The sequence below is a fragment of the Rosa rugosa genome, chromosome 3 (assembly GCF_958449725.1).
Source record: "Rosa rugosa chromosome 3, drRosRugo1.1, whole genome shotgun sequence".
NCBI classification, from domain to species: domain Eukaryota; kingdom Viridiplantae; phylum Streptophyta; class Magnoliopsida; order Rosales; family Rosaceae; genus Rosa; species Rosa rugosa.
Window position 1 is genome coordinate 19,614,638 of NC_084822.1, and position 24,230 is coordinate 19,638,867.

The following is a 24,230-nucleotide window of genomic DNA, read 5'->3' on the forward strand; positions in this document are numbered from 1 at the left end:
TTGTATCATCAAGGAGGGAGTCAAGAGTTCCATTTAGCATGAGGAACACCTGAAATGATACAAGTTCTTGAATAGCATCATTTCAACTGAATTTATATTTTCAAGTAGTTGAATAATGCATTCAAGGGTCCTGAAATCATCAATCAATATTTTGCTCTATCATTCCCACTTGATAATTGCACCAGTAGAATTAAAATTTGAGGTAATGCATATGTCAGTTTGATGGGATCCTCTATATTTGAGTGGATTGTTGGCGGAGTCAAAGTCTGCTACTTCAGTGAATTTGGTGCTGAATATGAGTGACCCTTGGCTCAATGGTTTAAAAGCTGCAGACATTTCATGACCCTCCTTTCAGAAGTTTGATCTGAACCACACATACAGAGAGGGCAACATGGTCGCAGACGGTCAACCTTCACAAAAAAAAAAAAAAAAAAAACATGGTCGCAGACGGTCAACCTTGATAAACACAGCTTCGATGTTGATCTTGGAGCAGCCCCCTCTTTACAAAATACCCTTCTTGCTACAAATATTGCTTTGTTGGGATGTTGCCCCCAGTTTACCAAAAAAAAAAAAAAAAGAGGCACTGTAAAATCGTTGCACAACTATGTGCAAAACACTAGAAAAGTGCTAGTACTTGATATCTTAGGTTGAAATTTCCAAAAAATATTATAATCATAATAAAAAAAATTATCCAATTTGTTTTACAATTAAGCCATCTACGTGGATAAAAAAATTTGTAATAGATTTTGATTGTACCAACTCTCAAGAAAATAGTCTATCACCAGGCAACAGGAGCTTCGAAAAAATGAAATGCATATTCTCATAAACTATCCAAAAAGTTACATAGCCGGGAATAGAAAAACAGAACAACTACTATCATCTTTTACTAGCATCATCCGCATAACTACATACCATTATAAATGATTATGACCTACAAGAACATTTCAAGGATTAGCTGACATTTCTAAAGCTGCAAGTCCAACCACTTTTCGGAAGGCTTCCGTTTTCTTTTCAAGCGTGTTGCTCCAGGGTCCTCTGCAGAGATATATCAAATGTTAGATAACAGCTTGTGTTAAACTGATGTAAGGAAACAGTATTTTAAAATATAATTACAAGCTCAACCTCTAACGGAATTATCTTGTGTTTGAAAAGAAACATATTAATCAAAGGAAAAGTGCAAAAAATAAAGATACCAAGAAGATAGTAATCAACTGTTTCAAACTCAACAAACGAGTTTTCAACTCTGACTTTAGTACAAATTAAAAGATAGTGCACAACCAATTCAAGTGTAGTAGTGGATTGACGATGTATTATAAAAGGGTGAAGACCTAATGCCAATTATTACAGTTTAGTTTTAGAGCATAGGAAACTAGATGTTATTCTCTGGGAATTACAAATTCAAGGCAACAATTGAACAAACACACCCTCACAGAGACAAAAATATGCGTGCAACATCTAATATTACCTTCAAGCGGACTTGATGCATGATTCATTGCACGTCCATTTGGTCTGCCCTCTTCTGAAAGAGGGGATCCAGAATTATTACTTTCCACCAACTTTGATGAACTTTCTAAGCACTTGTCTTGTTGCTCCGGAGCATCAGGCAAAGGAATTGCTGGCAAGAAGCATAGCTCTTCCTGTGACATATCTGAATCACTGAAAGCTGAATCCTTGTCCACTGTCACGATATCAACTTCATCATCTTCATTAACATTAGATTCTTTGGCCTGCATATATACAAACTTATATTAAAGAACTGCAAATCAGCAAAAGAATCTGCCCAGATTTAATCTTCTCTCACCTTTTCAGTTTCAGGTATCAGATCAAATTCATCTTCTCGTTCTATGTACTCCTCATTTTCCTCGAGCTCCTTAAAATCAGGAGCAAATGCACTCCAGTTCTCAGTGTAATCTTTAGCCCAAATATAAACCAAGCCCGTCAAGGAAACAGAGACAACAATGGGATGAACAGGATGCCACACTAAATCGATCAAGGCTTCCTTTGGCCCTTCAAGAATTTTCACAAGATGCCCAGCCCTGTCCCATATGTAAATCTTGTGTTCTCCTTTGCTTGCAGAACCACCAATTACCCACTCACCATCACCACTGAAACAAGGTGCTTTCCAATGCATCTTTGTGATGGTATCTTGAAACTCACGGAATAGTGTTAAGCATTTTGATCCAACAACTTTCAACTTCTCAGCATCATCTAGTCCATCAAGAGCAGTTAAGCCATTTAGGGCTTTGAGTCCATCTTTCAAGGGCAGAAGGTTCTCGTAAATCCTTATTGTTCTATCATTTGAATTTGTAAGCAGATACTGACCATTCCTGCTGAATACTATATTCTTAATCACGGAACCTCCAGAAGTAGGAACCATGGCAAGCACTTGGACACTTTTATAATCTATTAGAAGTATTTCTCCTTTGGAGTTCCCTGCATAAACCAGATCCCCATACTTATTAAAGCAAGCAGCAGTAGGAGAAAAGGGGGGAGTTCCATCAGAGATTTTATTCCGAGATGGAGGGGCAAGTACTGGGTTAGAGTCCGGAATGGAAACCGGAAGCATAGTTGCACTTCCTGTATTCAAGTCAACAATCATGGGAGCAGATGAGAGAGGGCACGCCAGGCAGAGAGATGGAGTAGAGGAACCAGGATGTAACCGAGCTTGTAGAGGGGTTTGTTGCAGTATCGTTCTTGTTATCTTCTCACCACTGACAACATCCCATAGTGTCAACGATTTGTCAGCTGCAGACACAAGAACGCGATGACCATACTTTGACCAACATACACTAGTTATGGCAGCAACACAGTCTTTATCACGGAGCTCCTTAGCAATGCCCCTGGTCTCAAAATCCCATATTATGCAATTACCATCAGAGCACCCAGCTGGCCAAGAATATCAAAACCACAAATCAACTGTGAGCAAAAGATTACTTGGACCATCTCCAGTAAATATTGGAAGACAAAACATGCCAGGATCAATATAAATGAAAACAAAAAGTAATAAGTTTTAGGTTTCCTGCAAAAGAATCCTATATGTATTTATAATTGAAAAAGACATCAAGCCCTAACAAATTGCTTGAATCATAGCCTATTTACATATTCATCTCCAGCACAATAACCAGATTGATGAACCTCCAGGACATAGTGCCTCTTAATCAGCTCATTATGCACCCCACACATTGAGATATTGACCAAGAAATTCGCGAGTCAGACATGACAACTACACCCGCATATGTAGAAGGTGTCAACTATAAAAGATTCCCAGTTAACAAGGTGTATGACGTGACGGATATATTCTAACTCAAAAGTTCAGCTGAATTTAATAATTACTTTTGAATCATATAGAATCCATAAAACCAAACACATACGAACCAACAAATATCGATTAGACTGATAAGCAGTTAAAGAAAGCTATTTTGGACAACGAAAGGCCTATCGACAGGCAGTCTAACCATACTTGTAACTGTAATAGTCATGCAATTGCAAATCGATGAACATTGCCTTAAGCTTATGTAGTGCTTGTCCACGATAAATGGAACCGCAGCAAAAGATATACATGGTATCGATAGATCATTAAACTGGGATAACTCGCAAATCTAATCTGTCACATAATTAAAAGCCCTGAGCGTAAAAGTAGAATGGAGGAAGATGAGAGGAACATACCAGCAAGAAGAGTACCACGGCGATTGAAGGCAATGCATTTCATAACCCCATGTTCCAAATACTCCTCTATCACTTCTGGGAAATCTCCTTGCAGTGGGTCTTGGGTACCAAATACACATAAATTCCAACTAATTAGACAATTTCAAGAGAATAAGAGGCAAAATAGCATGGGGAAGTTGGAGCTTACCGATTATTGAAGCGTTCATCCTTGTCGTATCTGGGTATCTCTCTCTCTCTCTCTCTCTCGTCAAGCTAGAGCAAAACCATTGATGAATGACATCATGAACCAACTCAACCTAAGAAACCCCCAACCCACTCACGCTACAATGCCTAAGCACCCACTAACCAAAACCAATTCAGAAAACGAATTGGAACCAATCTTACTGCTTTCACGAAACCAATAAAACAGAAATTGAAACCCAATGAGTCGTCGTAACCCAGAAATCAAACAAAAATCGGACCTTTCGACGAATCTGTAACCCAGACAGACAACCTGCACCGATGGCTCTCAGAAAAAAATCAAGCACAAGTTTGAAATTTCGGGGTAATAAGAGCGGAGACTGAGAGAGAGAAAGCAGAGGTTTTGGAGGGGTATTCTATTCTATTCTATTTCCTTTGCAATTTCTAATCCCTTTTTCATTCTATTTGTCTGTTTTACTTTTTTATGAAATTACGTTAATACCCTTATTCTGACTTACAAACCGACCTAGAGTGACCCTGATCAGTTTGCCAGTAATGTTGGGTCTATAGTGGAATTGGATTCCATTTCTTCAAAGGATTAGAATTTGTGTCCTTAAATATAATTAAGAAAGAAAACATACCATTTTGTTGGTCACCAGTTTTTTCTTTTCCTTACCTCAGTGGGATTGCTCCTCTATATAAAGGAAACAAGGCTAGTCCATATAACTTATTTGAAACTCGAAAGCTATCTACTAAGCAACTCTGTATCATAAGTACCATGGTTTCTGCACTGATTTTATTGATTCCCACCGTCATAGTCCTCTGTGTCATAATTGGTGTACTTGAAGAGAAAATCAGAGTCGCCAGACCTGGATTCGCCCCCGCCATAGATATCACCGTGAGTATACTCATGATACTAGTCATTTTTCTTGTCCGCACCATTGCGCTTGGTACCATTTCCATTGTTGAACCCTCGCTCGATTACAGGATCGTAAAAGGCCTTGGATATGGATTTTATATCCCAATGTTACCCTGCGTATATGACATAATAAGCACCGTTGGCTCATGCTGTTCAAGAACAATGGTTAAACTGATGCACAATGCGAATTTTCTTATGGTGACCATAGGTGCCAAGAGCCCTGAAGGGTATGCGATTTTCAGTTATCAAATGGACCAAGAAAAGGCGTTTTGCAGAGGCGAGTGTGCTATTTGCTTGATGGAGTACGAGATAAAAGACAATTGTGCATTGTTAGATATATGTGGACATACGTTTCACCACAAATGCTTATATGAGAATTTGGCTATGTCTACCCGTTGTCCGCTTTGTCGTCAAAGTATCAAAGATGGTAAGGAACTCCATGTAGCTGCTAGTCAATAACTTTAGGGTTCTTGAAGCGAGCAACCAACATAACATCCTCCCCTCCGACTCATAAATGTCATCATCTAGAAGCAGATCCACTGGCGACAACACACCCTTATCATGAATTGCAAGGGAGGTAGGAAGAGAAGGAAGTGAAGAGTACATGGGATAAGTAGGGCTCCTATTATCAATGAAAGATGCACCAATTCTCTTTACATTCTTCTTTGAATCTCATATTCTAAAACAGAATTTTGGTTCAGTCGCAGCAGGGTCCTCTTCAACTGCAAGAAAACAGAAACCCGTCTCACCTCTTAAATTTCTTTTCTTTTTGTTTCTTTTTTTTGGAAAATGGGACCTGACTGTTAAAATAATATGACTATTAGAATTCAACATTAGTCTATGACTAGTGTTATTTGAGAAAACTGTTGTCATATATACCACTACATACTTTTTTCCAACAAGCGGAAAATATCTGAGCATCTTACACTAACTAAAATCTACGGTGAAATTAATTGTGCCGAGATTTTTGTTTTCAGTAATCATACTGTAACAGTTGCCAACAGTAAGAAAATTGGATTCAAAGGAATCTGAATAGACTTTTTTTTTTGAAAGGAAGGGGAAGAACCCCTAAAACACTAATAATCAAACGATAGAAACAACAGACCTCGGAGGGGACATTAGGCCTGTACTCCGGTTTACAACTAAAGCTTTAGCAATATCTTCCACAAGAACATCCTGAATAATAGCAGGACTCTCATCAACCCAATACTCATCAACAAAGGAATAACTAGCAACATGCGCTAACCTATTGGCTACGCTGTTAGCTTCTCTGAAAATGTGAAGCAATTGAAAAGAATTGAAAGTTTGAATATAATCCTTACAATCGTCCACAATGCGACCAATTTCTGAAAAATCGTCATTTGTCCGTGCAATAGCCGCTGCAAGCACCGAGCAATCACACTCAACAACCACATCAGTCCAACCTTGGTGTATAGCGATGAGAAGCCCTGCTCTCAGTGCCTCAGCCTCCATCTGCAACGCAGAAGACACATGAGAGAAAGGCCGAGCTAGCGCAGCCATACAAGTTCCCATCTCATCCCTAACCACCACACCAATTCCACCTTTACCTCTATCCACCTGAAAAGCCCCATCTATATTGATCTTGAGGCGTCCAGTAGGTGGAAACCTCCAGTAGACTCTTGGCCGCTTTTCCTTTCGTCGAGAAGTGGTATGAACTTTCTGGTAGTCCCCAAGCCAACGAACCGCCCAGCACACCGAACTCCAGCTATGGAAAACACCATCCTGCCACAATACACAATTTCTGTTCTTCCAAATTACCCAAAGAAGCACAAAGAAAAGCTCTCTTTGTTGTGCGGTGAACTTGTCCGGCATATCAAAAATCCAATCCATTAAAGAATGAGCGGGATGACTATAAGAATGCAGTGTTAAAGGCGAACAAACCCACAAGGGCACCACCAACTTGCAATTCTTGAAAACATGAAGGTCATCCTCAATAACCTTATGACAGAAAACACACCTACTATCTGGCAAAGGAACACGACGTTGTAGTAAGTTCCTCATAGTTGGAACAACGCCTTTCAACAGACGCCAAACAAAGATGCGGACCTTGGGAGGGACATTGCTTTGCCAGAGGATCTTCCAGTACTTCCCAAGGTTGTTTGCAGTAGAAGATGACGCTGCCAACACACTCCCCGACATTGCTGTATTCCGCGCAGCATGATAGCAGCTTTTGACAGTAAAACACCCTCTCCGGTCGAAATGCCAAACATATCGATCATGAGGACCCCTAAGTGAGATAGGAATCCTAGTAATAATCTCTGCCTCCTCAGGAGAAAACAGTTCAGTGACGATATCCTCCATCCATTCCTTGGCTTCCAAATCAATCAGGTCACTCACTAGCCAATCCTCTGTACCTTCCATTGGGAGAGAGAAAGGTCTAAACGTATAGGGTAGGGGCAACCACGGATCAGTCCATAATCTGATTGTATCCCCCCGACCCACTTGAAAACGCAAACCATTTCTCAACAGCTCTCTTCCTGCCAAAATACTCCTCCAAGTATAAGACATTCCACATTGTAGTTCTGCACTGAGAAAATCCAAATTCGGATGATATTTAGCCTTGAATAATCGTGCAATAAGCTTTATACAGCACATTATAGCAAATTCAAAGATCAGAAAGCCAAAGTGGTAGGTTAACTTTGCAACACTTGTGAATATATATACCAAGCCAAGATCAACGAATTACTGTTAATATATTCCAATCAATACCTTTGTGTGGCCGAAAATGCGTCAACAAATTTGCATAATGAAAAATGTTACAGCACCCTTTTCAATTATACAGCTCGCATACTAAAACGAACTATATATGACCACACTCTGAAAAGAGAACACAAAAAGAAAAATGGAAGGAAAAAGCCACACAGAAAACAAGAAGGAAATCCATTGAACCGTAAGTCACTAAGTGAAGAAAGAAAACGACAAACAGGACCAGCGATGGCAATGAGGATAGAAATCTGTACCTTGAGCTGTTGCCTTGTTAAGAGGAACAGGTGCCACAAGCCTTTCAGGTTCCTTATAATCAAGAGGAGGTGCAAAGTCCACCTCACAGTCTCTCTCAATTATACTTATTGCATTAGAAGGCTTTGATTCAATGATATCTATATAATACTTCTTGTTGTTGTATGCTACCATAATACCATCTCCAATGGTCAAGCAGGAAAAATTCCTTAGTGTTGTCTCCAAGCTGTACGACAAAAATTAAATCGATATGTCAAATCACAGACATAGCAGGATATTCAAAAGATACAAATAATTAACATGTAAAAAATAAAAAATAAAAACAGACACATGTATAGCCTGTGCTGATGAAAAAAACAAATTATTTTGGTTTGGCTGAGATGTGGAGGATAATTTTGGCAACAATAGAAGGTATAATTGGATAGGAAGAAAAGGTGGCTGAGTTTTTAAAGAGCAAGTAACTGAAACACCTACCAAAAAGAGGGCAGAGAAGAAGAAAAACAAACAATACCAGCAGTTTTCTCTTCTTTACTTCTTTTTCTGTTTCTGGTAGGAAACAAACTTTCATATAAAGAACAAAAGAAATGATGCCACAGAAGGGACAAAAAGTCCCTATAAGAACAAGAGAACTCTACAGAAGAGACCAAGGCACAACAGCATTCCAATCATAAGATATTGCATGACATAATGATCCCTAAACTCAGAAGGTACTGGTGCCCAAGGGATGCTCAAAAACTAACTCATCCCACTAAAGATCTACCTCTTTCATAACTTGCTCCCTCAAAAATTCTTGTATTCCCCTCCACCCATGCTAACCATCAGATTGTTAATCACAGCACATCTCCCTAGCACCACTAAGATTCTACCAAAGAACATATAGGTTTTATTCAATACTAGGCAAGACAAGAACTGGATTGTACCAGCTCACTTGGGTCTCACAAAAAAATATTCTCTGAACTTTCAGCATCCGGTTTGCACATGGCTCACCAATGATGAAAGAGGCAGCAAGAAAGTCATCTCCTCAGAACCATATTACAACTTGACAAATTAAAATAGGGTGACTGAAAAGGGAAAAAGTCCATTAACTTTGAATAAGATGTTTATGAGAAAGCTCCCGAAGACTCCCTCAATAATCTTCCATCCTGCCTATTAGGAACCAATTTAAACTTTTGCAAAGATGTTTATGAGAAAGCTCCCGAAGACTCCCTCAATAATCTTCCATCCTGCCTATTAGGAACCAATTTAAACTTTTGCAAAGCAGCCAATACTCTGCGAACTCCCCCACCTCCTCATCATTTAGTTTCTACGAAACCCAAAGTTCCAACTGAAGAGAGAAAAAGGATATGCACACAACCTTGCAGTAGAGATATCATGTCTGCATAAACGGGGAAAGACTACAAAAAGCTCTTTAATTCTCACTCACTCCATTTCCCCCTCCAACCGATAATAAACAAAAGAAGAAATACCTTGGGAGGTACATATCGACATGCAACTCATATTCACTTATCACGACAGCACCAGAAAGCGCCTCACTTTCCTGATGAATCCTCCCACATTGTCCTAGTAAAAGCTTCAATTCTCCTTGACCAATTTCGGACACCAAATTCCCCATTTTCCTTCACTCATGAAACCAATTCCCATCTTACCAACGAACTCTTCTTCCTTCCAACAGCCTTCCACCAAAAATTCCTTGTGAAATATTAACTGGAACCTAAATTACCGCCATAGTAGCACATCTACCCAGAACCGAACCCTTCTTTCTTCCTCCAAACAAACCGAACCTTTCACCCAGCTAAGTTAAATGATTAGCTGGATTAACCCAGGTCACATTACAATCTTTAAACACCCTTTTCCAGACAGCTGAAGCAATCAGATGATGTAAAAACAAATGGTTTGCACTCTCTGCATTTCTGTGCATAATACAACGGTGAGGAGAGAAACAAGCAACGGGTCTTCTCCATTGAACCAATTCACAAGTATTTACCTTCCCATTTGCAATAATCAAATCTGGGGATAGAGAAAGTATCTATAACAAATTCAAATCTGGAATTGGACAAAGAGACTGGGAAGACAGGAGCATTTGATGCAAACCTCTCTTCAGGACAAGAACTAGAACTTTTAGCTCAAAAAGGTATACTGACATTAATCTTTTCAGTGGTCTTGGGATCAAGGAAGGACTTCACAGTGCTCCACAACATTCTAAAACCAGAACCAGCATTGGTGATAAACATACGATTCAAAGTCTGCAATGAAAACAAGAAAACTCACAGTTGTGTTGTCCACAAAAATAATATAGACCAAAAGATGTTCGTACAGTACCTCAGGATAGTTGTTGCTATCAATCGTCTGAAGGCAAGTGATAAGTTCCAATCTCACTGAAGGCAAATGAATCATTCATCTGAAAATTTAGCAATTTCACTGGTAATCGATTTTCCAATCTCATGTTGAAAGGGAAAAGACTGAAGCAATAGTAAATTCCCTTGTCTATATAACCTCAAGCATTGTTTACAGATGTGTAAAAAGATATAAAGGCTGACCTCTCCACTTGAGGCTCCTGTTTGAGCAGTGCTTCATGTTCCTCATTGGCATCAACAACTAGTGCATGCAGCTGGATGTCTCCTATATATGGTACTCATGGATCTGCACATAGCATAGGAGTCCTTCTCGTCATGTACGAATAAACAGATAAAAGGGTGGGTGCATGAGTGATGGGTATCTCATCCAAACATCAGAGTTTGAGTTTGGAGAGTAAAGTTTACAGAAATGGTTAAATTCTACCTAATCAATAGAACATTCCTGCTTTGCTAAACTTGATCACAAATTTTGTTTTAGGATGATTAAATTTCTCATATTTAAAAATCCCAAAAGAAGATGCAAGAGCGAGAAAGAAAGACACACACCCATTTCAATCTATGATAAAATGCAGTGAAACTTCACCAATTTCCGAGAGCAGAGCCTCAAACTCGTCCTTGCTCGCATTATCGCTATCCTCATACATCTCAACCTGAAAACAGTAACATCCAATTTCCAGACCTGGAATTCACAATCCTGAGAAGCGAAATTGCAGAGAGATTGAGAAGAGTGATGATACTTACGAGTCTCTGTTTCTTCAAACTGGAGTACTGGACCAAACCTTACCTCCTCCTCGATATCATGCACATGCCTTTCTCCTTCTCCCTTAAAAGCCCCTATCGTAACAACTCCAATCACAGTTTCATCTTCCCTGTCGTATGCGAGAGTTGACTTGGTCAATTTCATCTTCCGCAGAGGCCTTGTGCCTTCTTCAAGTCTTTTAACTTGAAATGAATGGAGCGGGGTGTTTGGTAGTTCGGTATAGCTTTTCCAAGTATAGTAATGCCAAAATAGAAGTCCATGTGAGAGCACCAAACCAAGAAATGAACCGAAGAATCTCAATATTAAACGATATCTTAAGATCGAGTTCAAACAATCCAAAAAACAGAGGCACAGGATTTCTTTCTATCATTCTCTGGTCATCTCTCCTTTTTTATCTCCGTCATGGCTATGAACCAGTTGCTGCTCAGGAACTCATGGACTCGCCGCCTGGTTTCCACTCTCAGTCCTCCTCGCTCTCACTTCATCACTCTCGCTCATTCTTACCGTGGATACTGCTCTGACTCTTCTTCTGGGATTAATAGTGACAACTCTGAGCTTGAAGAGTTATGGAGTTCAAAGCAGGGTTTAGTTCGGTGCTCCGCAAATCACGTCCCTCTGTCTCCAATAGGATTCTTGGAGCGAGCTGCAAAGGCCTACAGGGACAGGACCTCTGTAATCGATGGCTCTCTGAAATACACTTGGGCTCAAACCCATCAACGGTGCCTTAAATTAGCTTCCGCTCTCACCCAGTTGGGGATTTCTCGCGGTGATGTGGTGAGTGATTACTTCTTCATCTCCATTACTTGTTTCATAATGTTATGTTTTCAAGATAGATCTTCAAACCCCAGTTGAAATATGTTTGAATGTTCAATTGGTTCCTATCAGGTTGCAACTTTGGCACCAAATGTCCCAGCTATGTATGAGCTTCATTTTGCAGCTCCAATGGCTGGGGCAGTTCTTTGTACACTAAATTCTCGGCTTGATTCAGCTATGATATCTGTTCTTCTTTCTCATTCTGAAGCTAAAATCGTCTTTGTCGATCACCAATTACTTGGAATTGTTAATGGAGCACTTGAATTACTTGCCGAAAAAGCTGTTTCAAAACCGCCCATTCTAGTTTTAATTGCTGATTCTGATGGGTCATCATCTCCAAACAGCTCTACTACTTCAGAAACTAAACCGCCTTATGAGTATGAAAGTCTTTTAGAGAGTGGAAATAGCGGATTTGAGATTAGGAGACCAAAAAGTGAATGGGATCCTATCAGTGTGAATTACACCTCCGGCACAACATCAAGGCCAAAAGGGGTTGTCTATAGTCACCGCGGGGCGTATCTCAATTCACTGGCCACAGTTTTGCTTCACGGTATAGGCTCAATGCCGGTTTATCTATGGACTGTACCTATGTTTCATTGCAATGGATGGTGCCTCATTTGGGGTTTGGCTGCTCAGGGTGGTACTAACATATGCCTCAGAAAAGTCACTCCAAAAGGCATATTCGACAACATTGCTCTACACAAGGTGACACACATGGGAGGGGCACCAACTGTGCTGAATATGATTGTTAATTCACCTGTGAGTGACCAAAGGCCACTTCCTCACAAGGTGGAAGTAATGACCGGAGGCTCACCTCCTCCGCCGCAGATCCTTTTCAAGATGGAAGAGATGGGTTTTGGGGTTAACCACTTGTATGGTCTCACAGAAACTTATGGTCCAGGGACATATTGCTCATGGAAACCTGAGTGGGACTCTCTGCCTTCAGATCAGAAATCGAAGCTTAAAGCTCGACAAGGGGTGCAGCATGTTGGTTTAGAAGAGGTTGACATAAAAGATCCCGTCACTATGGATAGTGTACCGCCTGATGGTAAGACAATGGGTGAAATTATGTTCAGGGGAAACACTGTGATGAGTGGTTATCTTAAAGACTTAAAGGCAACAGAGGAAGCTTTTAAGGGTGGATGGTTTAGAAGTGGGGATTTAGCTGTGAAACATCCTGATAACTATATCGAAGTCAAGGACCGGTTGAAGGATGTGATTATATCTGGGGGAGAGAACATAAGCACAGTTGAGGTTGAAACAGTTTTGTATAGCCATCCAGCAGTTCTTGAGGCTGCAGTTGTTGCAAGGCCTGATAATCATTGGGGACAAACTCCTTGTGCATTTGTGAAATTGAAGGACGGTTTTGATGTGAATGCACAAGAACTAATTGAGTTCTGCCGCAATCATATGCCTCATTACATGGCACCCCGGACAGTCATTTTCGATGATATACCAAAGACTTCAACAGGAAAGATACAAAAATTCATTCTCAGAGAAAAAGCAAAAGTCTTGGGCAGCCTCTATTGAGAGAGCTATATATAACAAGTCTTATTGAGGTTTTGTAGCTATGAACAAAGTACAACTAAATAAGCTACTACTCCATTTATGTTGAAGTTACACATCAAACAAAGATGCATTAGTACATTATGGATGGTTTTTTTGGGTGCTTGAAACTCATGTAGTGGCGTGTGCAGGATGCCGTTCCAGATCGAAGCGGATAATGTATGGATAAATAATTGAACTGCAGTATAGGTAATTTCCAATCTTGATCCCACTTGGAATGAGTGATAACCTGGATCAAAATAGTGGACAATAGGTTCCCATTCCAAATTAACAGCCATTACACCAGAATATTTCTCCATATGGGGTCTTCCTGCTGTATACTTCTCCATGATTGCAGCCATTTTTGAATAAAAGGGAACCTAAGTGCAAGATTCCAAGAATCTGTATTCTCCTGCCAATTCGGCAAAAAAAAAAATGTCAGTGAACTATGAATACGATGCTTCCTTGTTTCATTCATAACAGAACAACAATCGAAGCGATCCTTTAGGGTCGGTGTTATTTGCACTCCAAATTAGTATGCAAGAAGCTTTCACAATTCAAATTAGAATTCACAATCCTAACAATGCAAGAAGCTTGTACAATTCAAAGTAGGATTCACAATCCTAACAATCTCACTCTCTCATTCTCATTCAACCAAAATTGCAGAGAGGTTGAGTAGAGTGATACTTACGAGTCTCTCTGTGTTGAGATATACTGAATTGGTGCCAATGAAATCTTTTCTTTTCTTCACCCTTTGTAACATTGATTATGTACGTCTTTCAGATATGAAATCCCCGCTTGTTCAATAAGTTTGTTCATTTTCAACATATATTTTAAGGGTGTGTTTGGATGAGAAAATTATGAAATCCGTATGAATTTATAAATAATGGAATCTTTAACTCCATCAATCAAAAATTCCATTGATTGCAATTTCTATTGTTTGGTTGTATCTATTTGTCTCTATGTATCTTATTATGTCAAGATTGGAGGTGTTAGTTGACAAGCATAAGAACAAAACAAGCTGAAATTCGAATCAACATCAAACAACAAAATTCAAGCAAATGTCTGTTGTCTGAAATCACCATAAACAACAGATGAAACAGGGTAACCATAGTCCTTATGTTAATCAGACAACAAAAAGACTTAAGAAAGTTCACGCCTTTACATATTCAAAATGCATATTTTTGTCATTTTAGTCAAAAAGAAACAATAGAACTTTATGAATATATGTTGTTCATAATTGAGCCACACAACAGAAAGACCGAAGAAAGTTCCCACCTCTACATATTCAGATGACTTATTTATGTCGTTTTAATGAAAAAGAAACATAGAACATAATAAACATATGTCGTCCACAATAGATTCACACAACAGAAAATAGCCAAGATTGTTCAAATCTCCATATATTCACACCACAGATTTCTTTCGTCTTAATTCAATACATACAATAGAGTTTTATGAAAAGATGTTGTGTAGAATCCTTTATAACAACATATAATTGTCGTTTTGTTACATCCACAGAAAGTCATAATTGCCAATATCTCGACATAATCAGACAACAGATTATTGGCCGGCCTATGTTGCTTGAGTGAAATATAAATCACGGGTAATATCTGTCGTCTGAAGACCTAAGAGATATCAGGCTACTAGACTACAGAAATTTTTTGAATCAGACAACAGTCCTCAGCTGTAGTCTGATGAGTTTATTGACATAGTGTCTCTTCTTTATGTTATTAGTTCTATGACCTGTATTTTTCTTGTTTTGTTTTAATACGTATGCGAAATTGCTTAAGTAATATTCTTTCTGATGTGCTCTATAATGATGGAAAATTATATATAACTTTTAGCATTATTCACCTTTTTGATAAAGAAGAAGAAGAAAATAACCAATTTGCTAAAGTAGAGAAAAGAAATATATTCGATAGTGTCAGGGTCGGCCCTACTGCTAGGCAGGCTTGGCGACAGCCCAGGGCACCAGAGTAAATGGGGCACCAATTGTAAAGCCCAATGTATATTAGTATATATATGTGTGCTATGAGGCCATCTTTGAAAAGAAAAAACTGATCACAGAAAATGAAAAAGTCAAGGAATTTAATTATAATTAAAGTTGGGATCTCATAGTCGCATCTACTATTTCGTTGTAAAATCTTTCTAGCTTTTTTCCATAAAACAAGAAGACATACAATCAGTTGGCTTTTTTTTTTTTTGTCATTTTTGTTGCAATCTACAGAAATTAAAGTTTATGTCTTCTACTTTTCTAGACTCCCAGTACATAATGAGAAAGAGAAAGAGATTGTACTTTTTTCGTTAATGAGTTTTGTTAACCTTAATACTATAATTTTGCTCAATTTTGCAGTAAAAGTTTATTTTTGTTACAGAAATTTGTAGTAGAGTCTGATACTTCAATTGAAATATATTTTATTATTTTCTAAGAAGAAATTACATTTATTTAAGTGTAGCTATGTTAACCTCAATACATTTTAGAAACAGGAATTTTCATAGAATCTTGTTACACTCTTGACAAACTTAGAAACAACAATTTTTTACAAGACTTATTCGAGTTTGTTAATAAAAAAATAGACCTAAAAATAATTCTCGCTCGCGGTCTTGAAAGACTCAGGGGCCGGCCCTGGATAATGTAGGCTAGAATTTCTGCACTTTTAATTAGCAGCTAGCTAATGTAAAAGGTTCACTTATTTTTACTAGAGGGACGGGCATATATGTTTGACCCACCTGTTCATAAAATTTATTTACTCTACACGATTTGCTTATGCGCAGTTTTGGACTGAGCTTTAATTTAAAGCTTAATTTGGTCGGAGAGCGTGTGTGTGTGTGTGGGGGGGTTGGGGTAGGTGTCTAATGTCCGATGTTTGAAGTGGTTGGTCTATTCTAACCTTTGACACGACCAGATCCATACTACTTTGACACAAGCAAATTCAATTCAATTTATTTTTGTGAGCTACGTATCTTATGGTGATGACTGATGACTGAAAAAAAAAAAAATAGATGACTGAAGTTTAGAGTCTCATTGGTCTGGACAAACTTATCTGCAAACTAAACTATTTGTAATAATCGTTGGTAGATACTTTTACGATTGGAATGCTAGTCACATGCTTTTTCCTTATATAGCTAGCTAGCCTGTCTCAAAGTAGTAAAACTACTATTAGACATTGTATTTCACTAAGACATATAAAATATTTCACTAAGACATATAAAATTCAATATTAAATGCATTGAAAGACAAATAACATTCTTTCCATGTCTCCCCTTCTAATTAACAAATGCTACAATTCAATCAACCAAAGCCTTCGCATAATTTCAAATATTTAACTTCCTTAAGAGTTAAGGCTTATTAATTTGCTTACTATATATATGATTTGCAGGTGGGTCGTATTGGCTATAGTTTAAGATCTTGTAGTTGTCGATTTAGAGCATCTTTAGCAATGCTAGTCATTTTAAAGTTAAATTTTAGTTAAAGTAGCTAAAAAGTCATTTTAGCTAGCCACTTTAGAATTACGTCTGCATCAATACTCTCTATTTTAGCTAGTTTTGAATTTATATTATTTTTTAAATGAATATTAAATAGTTTAAATGTATTTATAAATTACATAAAATAACTTAAAATGAATGTTTTAAATTATAGAAAGCCTTATCCCGCTCTCTATATTTAGGAGCGAGATAGCTAAAAGTTATAATAGAGAACCACTTAGGAGTCTGGTGCAGCTGCTAAAATAGATAAAAAGTTAAACATGCTCTCCAAAATAGCTAAGGAGCCACAATAGAGAGTCTGCTAAAGATGCTATTATACTGGAAGGCAGTCAGGCAACTATATATAGTCGAGGCATACATAAAACCCGAACTATTTGCTTAATCAAAAGACCAATAACAGGTCTTTTTAGACGAAATTAGCATAACACAAAGGGCCAAGGTCGTTCTTCTAGAAATTTATTGGTCAAACTATATTTAGGTCAAATTGACAGCAACTACCCCTCTAGTTTTTGATATTTTGATATTCAATAACAAAAATCTGAGTATCATCTGATATAGCATGAGTCGTAAAGAGCTAGGCATGCTATGACTTTTTCCAAATTTCTTACACATTAACATTACCGAGAAATTAACCCATAAAATGGTACGTAGTATATAGCGTTTGAATTTTTGTGTGCCCCAAAATGCATTCCATTGCATGGGAAAACAAACAAAAACAAAAACGAAAAAATGGAACAAGCTCTACAACTTTAGACTGCATTATTATTCTTGTATATATGAGAATTGTTATTAACACTTTCCTGGAAGTGTTTAATAGTAGTTTTTCCTTCTCATGTAAACCCTAAACGTACGTTTTGCACGACCCCTTAAGCTTAATACTTTCTCCAATAGTTGAATGCTACTTAGACCACGTTTAACGTATGAAACAAGGTTGAAAGCCATGCATTGATGCATATATGTTGGTGAGTATAAATACCCATATGTGTAAGTGATCCAACTCACCTCATCTCCACATATCCTTCAATCGCCCTTTTACATCTTAATCTTTGCTAGCGAGCTCTTCTAAGTTTTATAGTACAATTTCATCATCATGGGTGTTCTTAATGTTATTGGAGTTACAGCAGTTCTACTGCTATTTTTCATAAGCATGCACTTGTCCGAGGCTGGCAGGATGTTGCATAACGAGGAAGAAAACTCGACGACGAACAAACTTTTTGTTTTAATGGAGTCGAAGCAGAACGCTGTTCATCCCCCTCCCGATGGTCCTAATCCGCGCACCAACATGCCTAGTCCTACGACTCCTCCTAGTGGTCATGCTGCTTCAACCATTAACCAAAGAAACTTTGCAGGCCACACTACTATAGAAAACTCGACGACGAACAAACTTTTCGTTTTAATGGAGTCGAAGCAGAAGGCTGTTCATCCCCCTCCCGATGGTCATAATGAGCACACCGGCAAGCCTGGTCCTGCGACTCCTACTAGTGGTCACGCTGCTTCAACCATTAACCAAAGAAACTTTGCAGGCCACACTACTATAGAAAACTCGATGACGAACAAACTTTTCGTTTTAATGGAGTCGAAGCAGAAGGCTGTTCATCCCCCTCCCGATGGTCATAATGAGCACACCGGCCAGCCTGGTCCTGCAACTCCTACTAGTGGTCACGCTGCTTCAACCATTAACCAAAGAAACTTTGCAGGCCACCCTACTATAGAAAACTCGACGACGAACAAACTTTTCGTTTTAACGGAGTCGAAGCAGAAGGCTGTTCATCCCCCTCCCGATGGTCCTAATCCGCACACCAACATGCCTAGTCCTACGACTCCTCCTAGTGGTCATGCTGCTTAACCATTAACCAAAGAAACTTTGCAGACCTCCTCCATATGCGTACCCTAACTTCAGTCCAGCGCTAACCGGCATGGTCATGAATCATAAATAAGTCAATTGGCAAATGGTAATAAACTAGTACCACAGCAGATACTAGTATAGTAATTTATTTTTATATATAGACTATAACAATAATGTTATAGTATAACTGTATAACGTCAAATAATGTTATATTATCAATTCATTGTTGTAATTATAATCTAGCTACACAATGTACATGAATACATGAACATTATTAATTAGTCTGTTTTATGTTTTGCATTATGCACTTTGATGAAGTTATCACATAGGATTAATTACGGCTCTTGCAATCAAATCTATATGTTGCTAACTGGATCATAAAGATGGATCGAAATTGTAGGGAAGGATTGCCTTATCAATTTTGGAAAGGGTCTAGTAGCACGTTTAGAAATCCAAGATTTGTATATATATATATATATATATATATATATATATATATATATATATATATATATATATATATATATATATATATAAGGTGTGGCAATTGTCACCTTAAGATTTATGTCATCCTACATATGTTTGGATTAATAGCCGGTGAGCTGTGACCTGTTGGTAAGTTATAATTCCAATATTATAAAAGACATGAGTTCAATTCTCACTTGCATATGTAAGGGTGGGGTGCATGGGCTAATAGTTTTTTTTTAAAAAATGTTTAGATTAATAAATGACTATATTGCTCTAATGGAAAATGACAAACAAGGACAAGAGCTGATTCAACACAATGGTCAATATTTACACATTAAAAAAGAAAAATAAATTATATCCAGAAAACAAAGAAAAAATAAATAAATCAGATAAATACTTAATTAATAGAAAATGAGAGAGTTTCGATCATCTTCTCAACAAACCCTAGAAAAAAAAAACCAATTGCCCAATTTCTTCAGTCTCTTTGTTTGCTTCCCACGCAGATCTTTAATGCTAGACAAAATCAATTCAAATTGAAGCAAATTACTATACTTAATATTATTGATTAATTGATAAATAAAAATTATGATTGATGTAAACTAGTGGATTTTGAGACATTCAAAGAGGTAGAAATTAGGTCCAAATATCTCATCACTTTAGGTGTGGTATTGAGACATTACATTCAACTTTGGAGCTGATAATATAAAACTAGAATGGTACGTCCTCTTTGTAACACCCACATATATATTATAAGAACAAAAATCTGCACCATCATCCTCTTCTTCATTGCACTCAGTTTACCCTATAAATCCTTTGTTTAAGTTAAATATCGATGGACAATGAAATTACAAGAGATAAGGGAAAAATCGAAAAAAATCTTAACCATTATTTATTTATTTATTTTTGGATGATTGAGGCTATATTGGAAAATGAAAATGTGTGAGATAAGCAAACTCAATATTGAAAAAAAAAATGTTGGGTGAACTGAGCAAGTAGGGTAAACTGAGCAAATTGTAGGGTGGTAGTAGCACTTTGACCACCTTGATCTGTTACCACAACAACAACGTACTGTTGGGGTAATTGTTACGTCTCGTACCCGTTTATTGGTCATTTGAACGGTAAACAATAATTTGATTCACTTTTAAACTTCGGTCATTTAGTGGGACCAAAAGTTGACTTTTTCTTTGGCTCAGTTTTCGAGGAAACTTCTTTCACGAAAGTTGTGGAGAACATTAAACCGAGTTCGTGGACACGTGACACGCTTAAATCGGAGTCCCTATGAAGAAGTTATGGTCAGCAAATGAAAGTTACTATTTTGAGAAAGGGGGTATAAAAGCGTACTTACAGGATTGGGTAAGTCAGTTTCACCCTTGGCCCAAAGTAGAGACCATAGAATTCTCTCCAGCCGACTTGGAAACCCAACTGACCCAAAACCTTGACCCGCAAACGAAAGTTACTATTTTGAGAAAGGGTAGCGCCACCAGTGCCGTTCGAACCGAGTCGTCGTTCTCTTGAAGTCTATCGTGGAGATCGAAGGCGATTTGGCCTGAAAAAGGAGAATCGAAGCAAAAAACAATAAAGGGTTACCGTGCAGGTCGACTTGGGCAGAACCCTGTTTTCCGGCTACCTCCGGCAGCGATACTAGTGTGTTTTTGAAGCTCTTGAGACACACATCAATCCCTCCAGGTAGCTTGAACCGATTTGAAGCGAGGAGGGAGAATCGAGATTTGGAAATTTTTGGGGGGAAAATCGGACAGTTCTCTTTCGAGGTAAATTTCGACCAATTTACTTTGTGGTAGTTATGGAAGTTGTTGGGTTTGTTGTTGTGAACATTTTGGCATAGGTATTGTGACTCAATTCGAGGCGATTCTGGTGGCGCGTGCTGCCTCTTCTAGACCTCCAATTTAGCCAATTATGTAGAGGATATTGTTACAAGCATTTGGATGCAATTTAGTAGGAATTCGTCGAACTTGTCGATAGGAATTTCTGAAGTTTCAAAAATTCGGATATGAATTCATGATGAAGTTTCGGAAATTCGGATATGAATTCGGGATAATCCGACTGTTGGATCATCATGATTTTTCATTAGACGTTTAGAATTAGCAAGACGATGAGATTATGAAAGTTTGAACCGAATCCGATGTGATTTTGGTTTTTCAAGAATTAAGATGAAATATTAAATTAGAATTTTGTTTGATATCTTAATTAGCAAATTATTATTATATTTTGATGAGAGTGGCGGATGTGAATGATGATTAATGCTATTCCCAAATTATGTTTCCCTTGCTTATATTTATAATGATTTATGGTTGTTATGATCATTGGTGGTAGTAGATGTAGTTGCAGCTCTAGGAGAGAGGAGATGTACTAAAGACCTAAATCTGATTGTCATGATTTGAGGTTTGTATTCGCATATAATGCCTTAACGATAATCAATTTGGCTGAAATTTTGCAGAGATGATCTATACATTAGTACTTAACAACTGAACGGTCGAGATGTGGATATGCGATCAAAAAGTGACCCTAAACTCTAAAAGCGCACTTTAATTTCAGAGTGAGGTCTCGCTCTGGATAGGATTTGATATATAATATTTATCAAGAGCAATGCCTCACTCTGAAATTAAAGTGAGATGTTAGAGTTTAGGGTCACTTTTCGGTCTCATATCCACATCTCGACCGTTCAGTTTTTAGGTACTAATGTATAGATTATCTCTGCAAATTTTCAACCAAATTGATGATCTTTAAGGTATCTAACTCGCTTAAACCAATAGACGAACTGAATCCGTCCAACCTGAACCGTACTAGCTTTAAGGCAGTTATCAATGCCTTAACGACAATCAATTTGGCTGAAATTTTGCATAGATGATCTATACATTAGTACCTAAAAACTGAACGGTCAAGATGTGGATATGCATTAAGTGACCCTAAACTCTAAAAGTGCACTTTAATTTCAGAGCGAGACCTCACTCTGGATAGGATCTGATATATAATATTTATCGAGAGTGAGGCCTCGCTCTGAAATTAAAGTGAGATATTAGAGTTTAGGGTCACTTTTCGGTCTCATATCCACATCTCGACTGTTCAATTTTTAGGTACTAATGTATAAATTATCTCTGCAAATTTTCAGCCAAATTGATGATCTTTAAGGTATCTAACTCGCTTAAACCAATGGACGAACTGAATCTTTCCAACCTGAACCGTACTAGCTTGAAGGCAGTTATCAATGCCTTAACGACAATCAATTTGGCTGAAATTTGGCAGAGATGATCTATACATTAGTACCTAAAAACTGAACAGTTGAAATGTGAATATGCGACCGAAAAGTGACCCTAAACTCTAAAAACGCACTTTAATTTCAGAGAGAGACCTCGCTCTGGATAGGATATGCATATATATATATATATATATATATATATATATATATATATATATATATATATATATTATGATTGATCTCTGAGGGGTTGTGATGTGTATTATGTTATTAGAGACACTAAGAGAGAGAGGATGGACTAGTGGTCTTGATCAGTGGCACCAGAAGAAAGGAGATGAACTGGTGACGGAGATTGTTTTTGTGAAACCAAAAGAAACCAAAAGAGATGGGATATACTGGTGGTCATGATTGTTATTGTGACAACAGGAGAGAGGGGATGAACTGGTGGCCGTGATGATAATTAATCATTTGAGATATGTATATTGATTGTGATCTGAGAGGCTGTAACCCCCTGTTGTATTTGAGTGGGTGGGTGGTTGTGGTTGTGGAGAGCAGGAAGGCTCCAGGGATTGAAAAATGATTTGTATGACTAGAAGTGTTTAGTTATTTCTGCAGGGGTAGTCAATTTTAGAGGAAGTTCTACTGAATTACAGTATAATTTCTTTTAAGATGGGGCCTGCGGTATTTTAGAAATCCAGAGTCGGTCCTGTTAGCAGTTTAGGTAAAATCTTCGCTAAGGTAATTCGCTTGAGTAAAATATATAGGTCATGTTCGAGTAATTGAGTTCTTAATTAGTGTATTAATTTCATGCATGACATATGTGTACGTACAGTAAAATTATCCATATTTTATAAGGTTTCACCAATCAAGATTTCCATGAAGACACTCGTTAGCAAGCACCTTTGGTTTTGAATCTGAATAATGTGATATACGGCTAGTCATGTCAACCCAATATATATAAAGGAAATAGCTTTCAAATTCACCAGAAAAGTTGACAAAACTATGCTGGATTAATAACTCTATTATTTTGTCATATATATCTTACAAGTGATGCATGCATGTACGTTATACAAAACATGGATCATGCCCTAAAAGAAACAATGAATTTCTCTGTACTTGGTGTAAATTGTATACTAATCAGGTGCTCATAAACAGTTTTTACAACTGAAGGAAAAAATGACCGAAACTTGCTGGAACCATGTTGAGGAAGGAACCGGGATCTTCAGGGAACGTTAATTAGTGCCCGGATTACCGCCATCAGAGGGTGCAGTCCCCTTCTGCAATCTCTGTCGGATAATTGAAGGAATGTAGATGCCCCGGTTAGAAACGTAGTGCGCTCCTTGATCGGCAGTACCCTTGTAGTTTAGTCCCCTCTGCACCATTTGTTTCATAATCGAAGGGATCGGGGGAGGATTGACAGTACCCTTTTGCAGAACATCTGTGTTTAAGACCCTGCAGGCCTCATTTGAGTCCATGTTCATAAGAACAACCACCACTGCGGCCACCACGACCATTCTCATGAAGAGCTTCATTTCGTCTACTATTGGGGAAAAAATCAGTCTGGGGAACAAAATCAGTTTGCTTTCCTTTTCTTTTTTCTGCTTTGGTGTTGTGTTTCTGTAGTTCTGTGTGTATGCAAGAAAATATGAAAAATTGAAGGAATGGAGTGAATGAATAAGAGAAGGAGGGTAGAGGAGTTTTTATAGGCAACAAAATGGACCAATATTTGTATGACTGACTATGGCTTGAAATTTTCAAATACTTGTGTAGCTATTCGCTGTATTGACCATTGACGATTTTGTTTTAAAAAGGTCAAATTGAATGGGTCACTGGTGACACGTACCGCAAGAAACTGGGATTATTCAAACTTTATCTTGAGCTTGAAGATCACATACTCGACGCCGTTGGCGTTCATTTGTTTCACTTTCGTATCCTATGGTTTCTTTTTCCTCAAGTCTCTTGCCCGCATAAAATTATCATGCACGGCAATTTCATAC

General features: G+C 38.0%; 4 protein-coding genes across 12 annotated transcripts; 3 read left to right on the forward strand and 1 right to left on the reverse strand.

Annotated features, from left to right (window-relative positions):
• Positions 1–796: 796 nt before the first annotated feature.
• Positions 797–11,049, reverse strand: LOC133740745 (protein RBL). 8 transcript variants are annotated; one of them, XM_062168694.1, is made up of 12 exons: positions 10,840–10,968; positions 10,645–10,748; positions 10,282–10,384; positions 10,064–10,142; positions 9,886–9,987; positions 7,747–7,970; positions 5,116–5,487; positions 3,854–4,878; positions 3,667–3,765; positions 1,802–2,886; positions 1,466–1,727; positions 797–1,035 (listed from the first exon to the last, which is right to left on the reverse strand). In XM_062168694.1, exons 8-12 carry the CDS (start codon positions 3,870–3,872, stop codon positions 965–967), a joined length of 1,536 nt encoding a protein of 511 aa, XP_062024678.1. In that variant the 5' UTR covers positions 3,873–4,878; positions 5,116–5,487; positions 7,747–7,970; positions 9,886–9,987; positions 10,064–10,142; positions 10,282–10,384; positions 10,645–10,748; positions 10,840–10,968; the 3' UTR covers positions 797–964. The 8 variants fall into 8 exon arrangements, with proteins under 8 accessions (XP_062024678.1, XP_062024679.1, XP_062024674.1 ...); XM_062168695.1 differs by lacking the exons at positions 797–1,035; positions 1,466–1,727; positions 1,802–2,886; ... (1 more) ...; positions 3,854–4,878; positions 5,116–5,487 and adding an exon at positions 5,834–7,313 and having other exon boundaries at positions 10,840–11,049; XM_062168690.1 differs by lacking the exons at positions 797–1,035; positions 1,466–1,727; positions 1,802–2,886; ... (1 more) ...; positions 3,854–4,878; positions 5,116–5,487 and adding an exon at positions 5,834–7,308 and having other exon boundaries at positions 10,840–11,036.
• LOC133737393 (uncharacterized) lies at positions 4,625–5,224 on the forward strand. The gene has a single exon (XM_062164956.1). It carries the CDS (start codon positions 4,625–4,627, stop codon positions 5,222–5,224), a length of 600 nt encoding a protein of 199 aa, XP_062020940.1.
• A 73-nt stretch (positions 11,050–11,122) lies between the features above and the next one.
• On the forward strand, positions 11,123–13,585 carry LOC133740747 (isovalerate--CoA ligase AAE2-like). 2 transcript variants are annotated; one of them, XM_062168698.1, is made up of 3 exons: positions 11,123–11,632; positions 11,744–13,230; positions 13,369–13,585. In XM_062168698.1, the coding sequence occupies exons 1-2, from the start codon at positions 11,261–11,263 to the stop codon at positions 13,199–13,201; spliced, it is 1,830 nt and encodes a 609-aa protein (XP_062024682.1). In that variant the 5' UTR covers positions 11,123–11,260; the 3' UTR covers positions 13,202–13,230; positions 13,369–13,585. The 2 variants fall into 2 exon arrangements, with proteins under 2 accessions (XP_062024682.1, XP_062024681.1); XM_062168697.1 differs by lacking the exon at positions 13,369–13,585 and having other exon boundaries at positions 11,744–13,318.
• A 4,210-nt stretch (positions 13,586–17,795) lies between these two features.
• On the forward strand, positions 17,796–18,551 carry LOC133737394 (uncharacterized). Its single transcript, XM_062164957.1, has one exon. It carries the CDS (start codon positions 17,796–17,798, stop codon positions 18,549–18,551), a length of 756 nt encoding a protein of 251 aa, XP_062020941.1.
• The last annotated feature ends 5,679 nt before the right edge of the window (positions 18,552–24,230 follow it).

Coding starts and splice junctions, on each gene's coding strand:
- LOC133740745 (XM_062168688.1), bottom strand. CDS start 9,356: ATGGGGAATTTGGTGTCCGAAATTGGTCAAGGAGAATTGAAGCTTTTA. Junction 7,971..9,210: donor GTCGATATGTACCTCCCAAG/GTATTTCTTCTT, acceptor TTTGTCGTACAG/CTTGGAGACAACACTAAGGA. Junction 7,309..7,746: donor TAACAAGGCAACAGCTCAAG/GTACAGATTTCT, acceptor TTCTCAGTGCAG/AACTACAATGTGGAATGTCT.
- LOC133737393 (XM_062164956.1), top strand. CDS start 4,625: ATGGTTTCTGCACTGATTTTATTGATTCCCACCGTCATAGTCCTCTGT.
- LOC133737394 (XM_062164957.1), top strand. CDS start 17,796: ATGGGTGTTCTTAATGTTATTGGAGTTACAGCAGTTCTACTGCTATTT.
- LOC133740747 (XM_062168698.1), top strand. CDS start 11,261: ATGGCTATGAACCAGTTGCTGCTCAGGAACTCATGGACTCGCCGCCTG. Junction 11,633..11,743: donor GGATTTCTCGCGGTGATGTG/GTGAGTGATTAC, acceptor GGTTCCTATCAG/GTTGCAACTTTGGCACCAAA.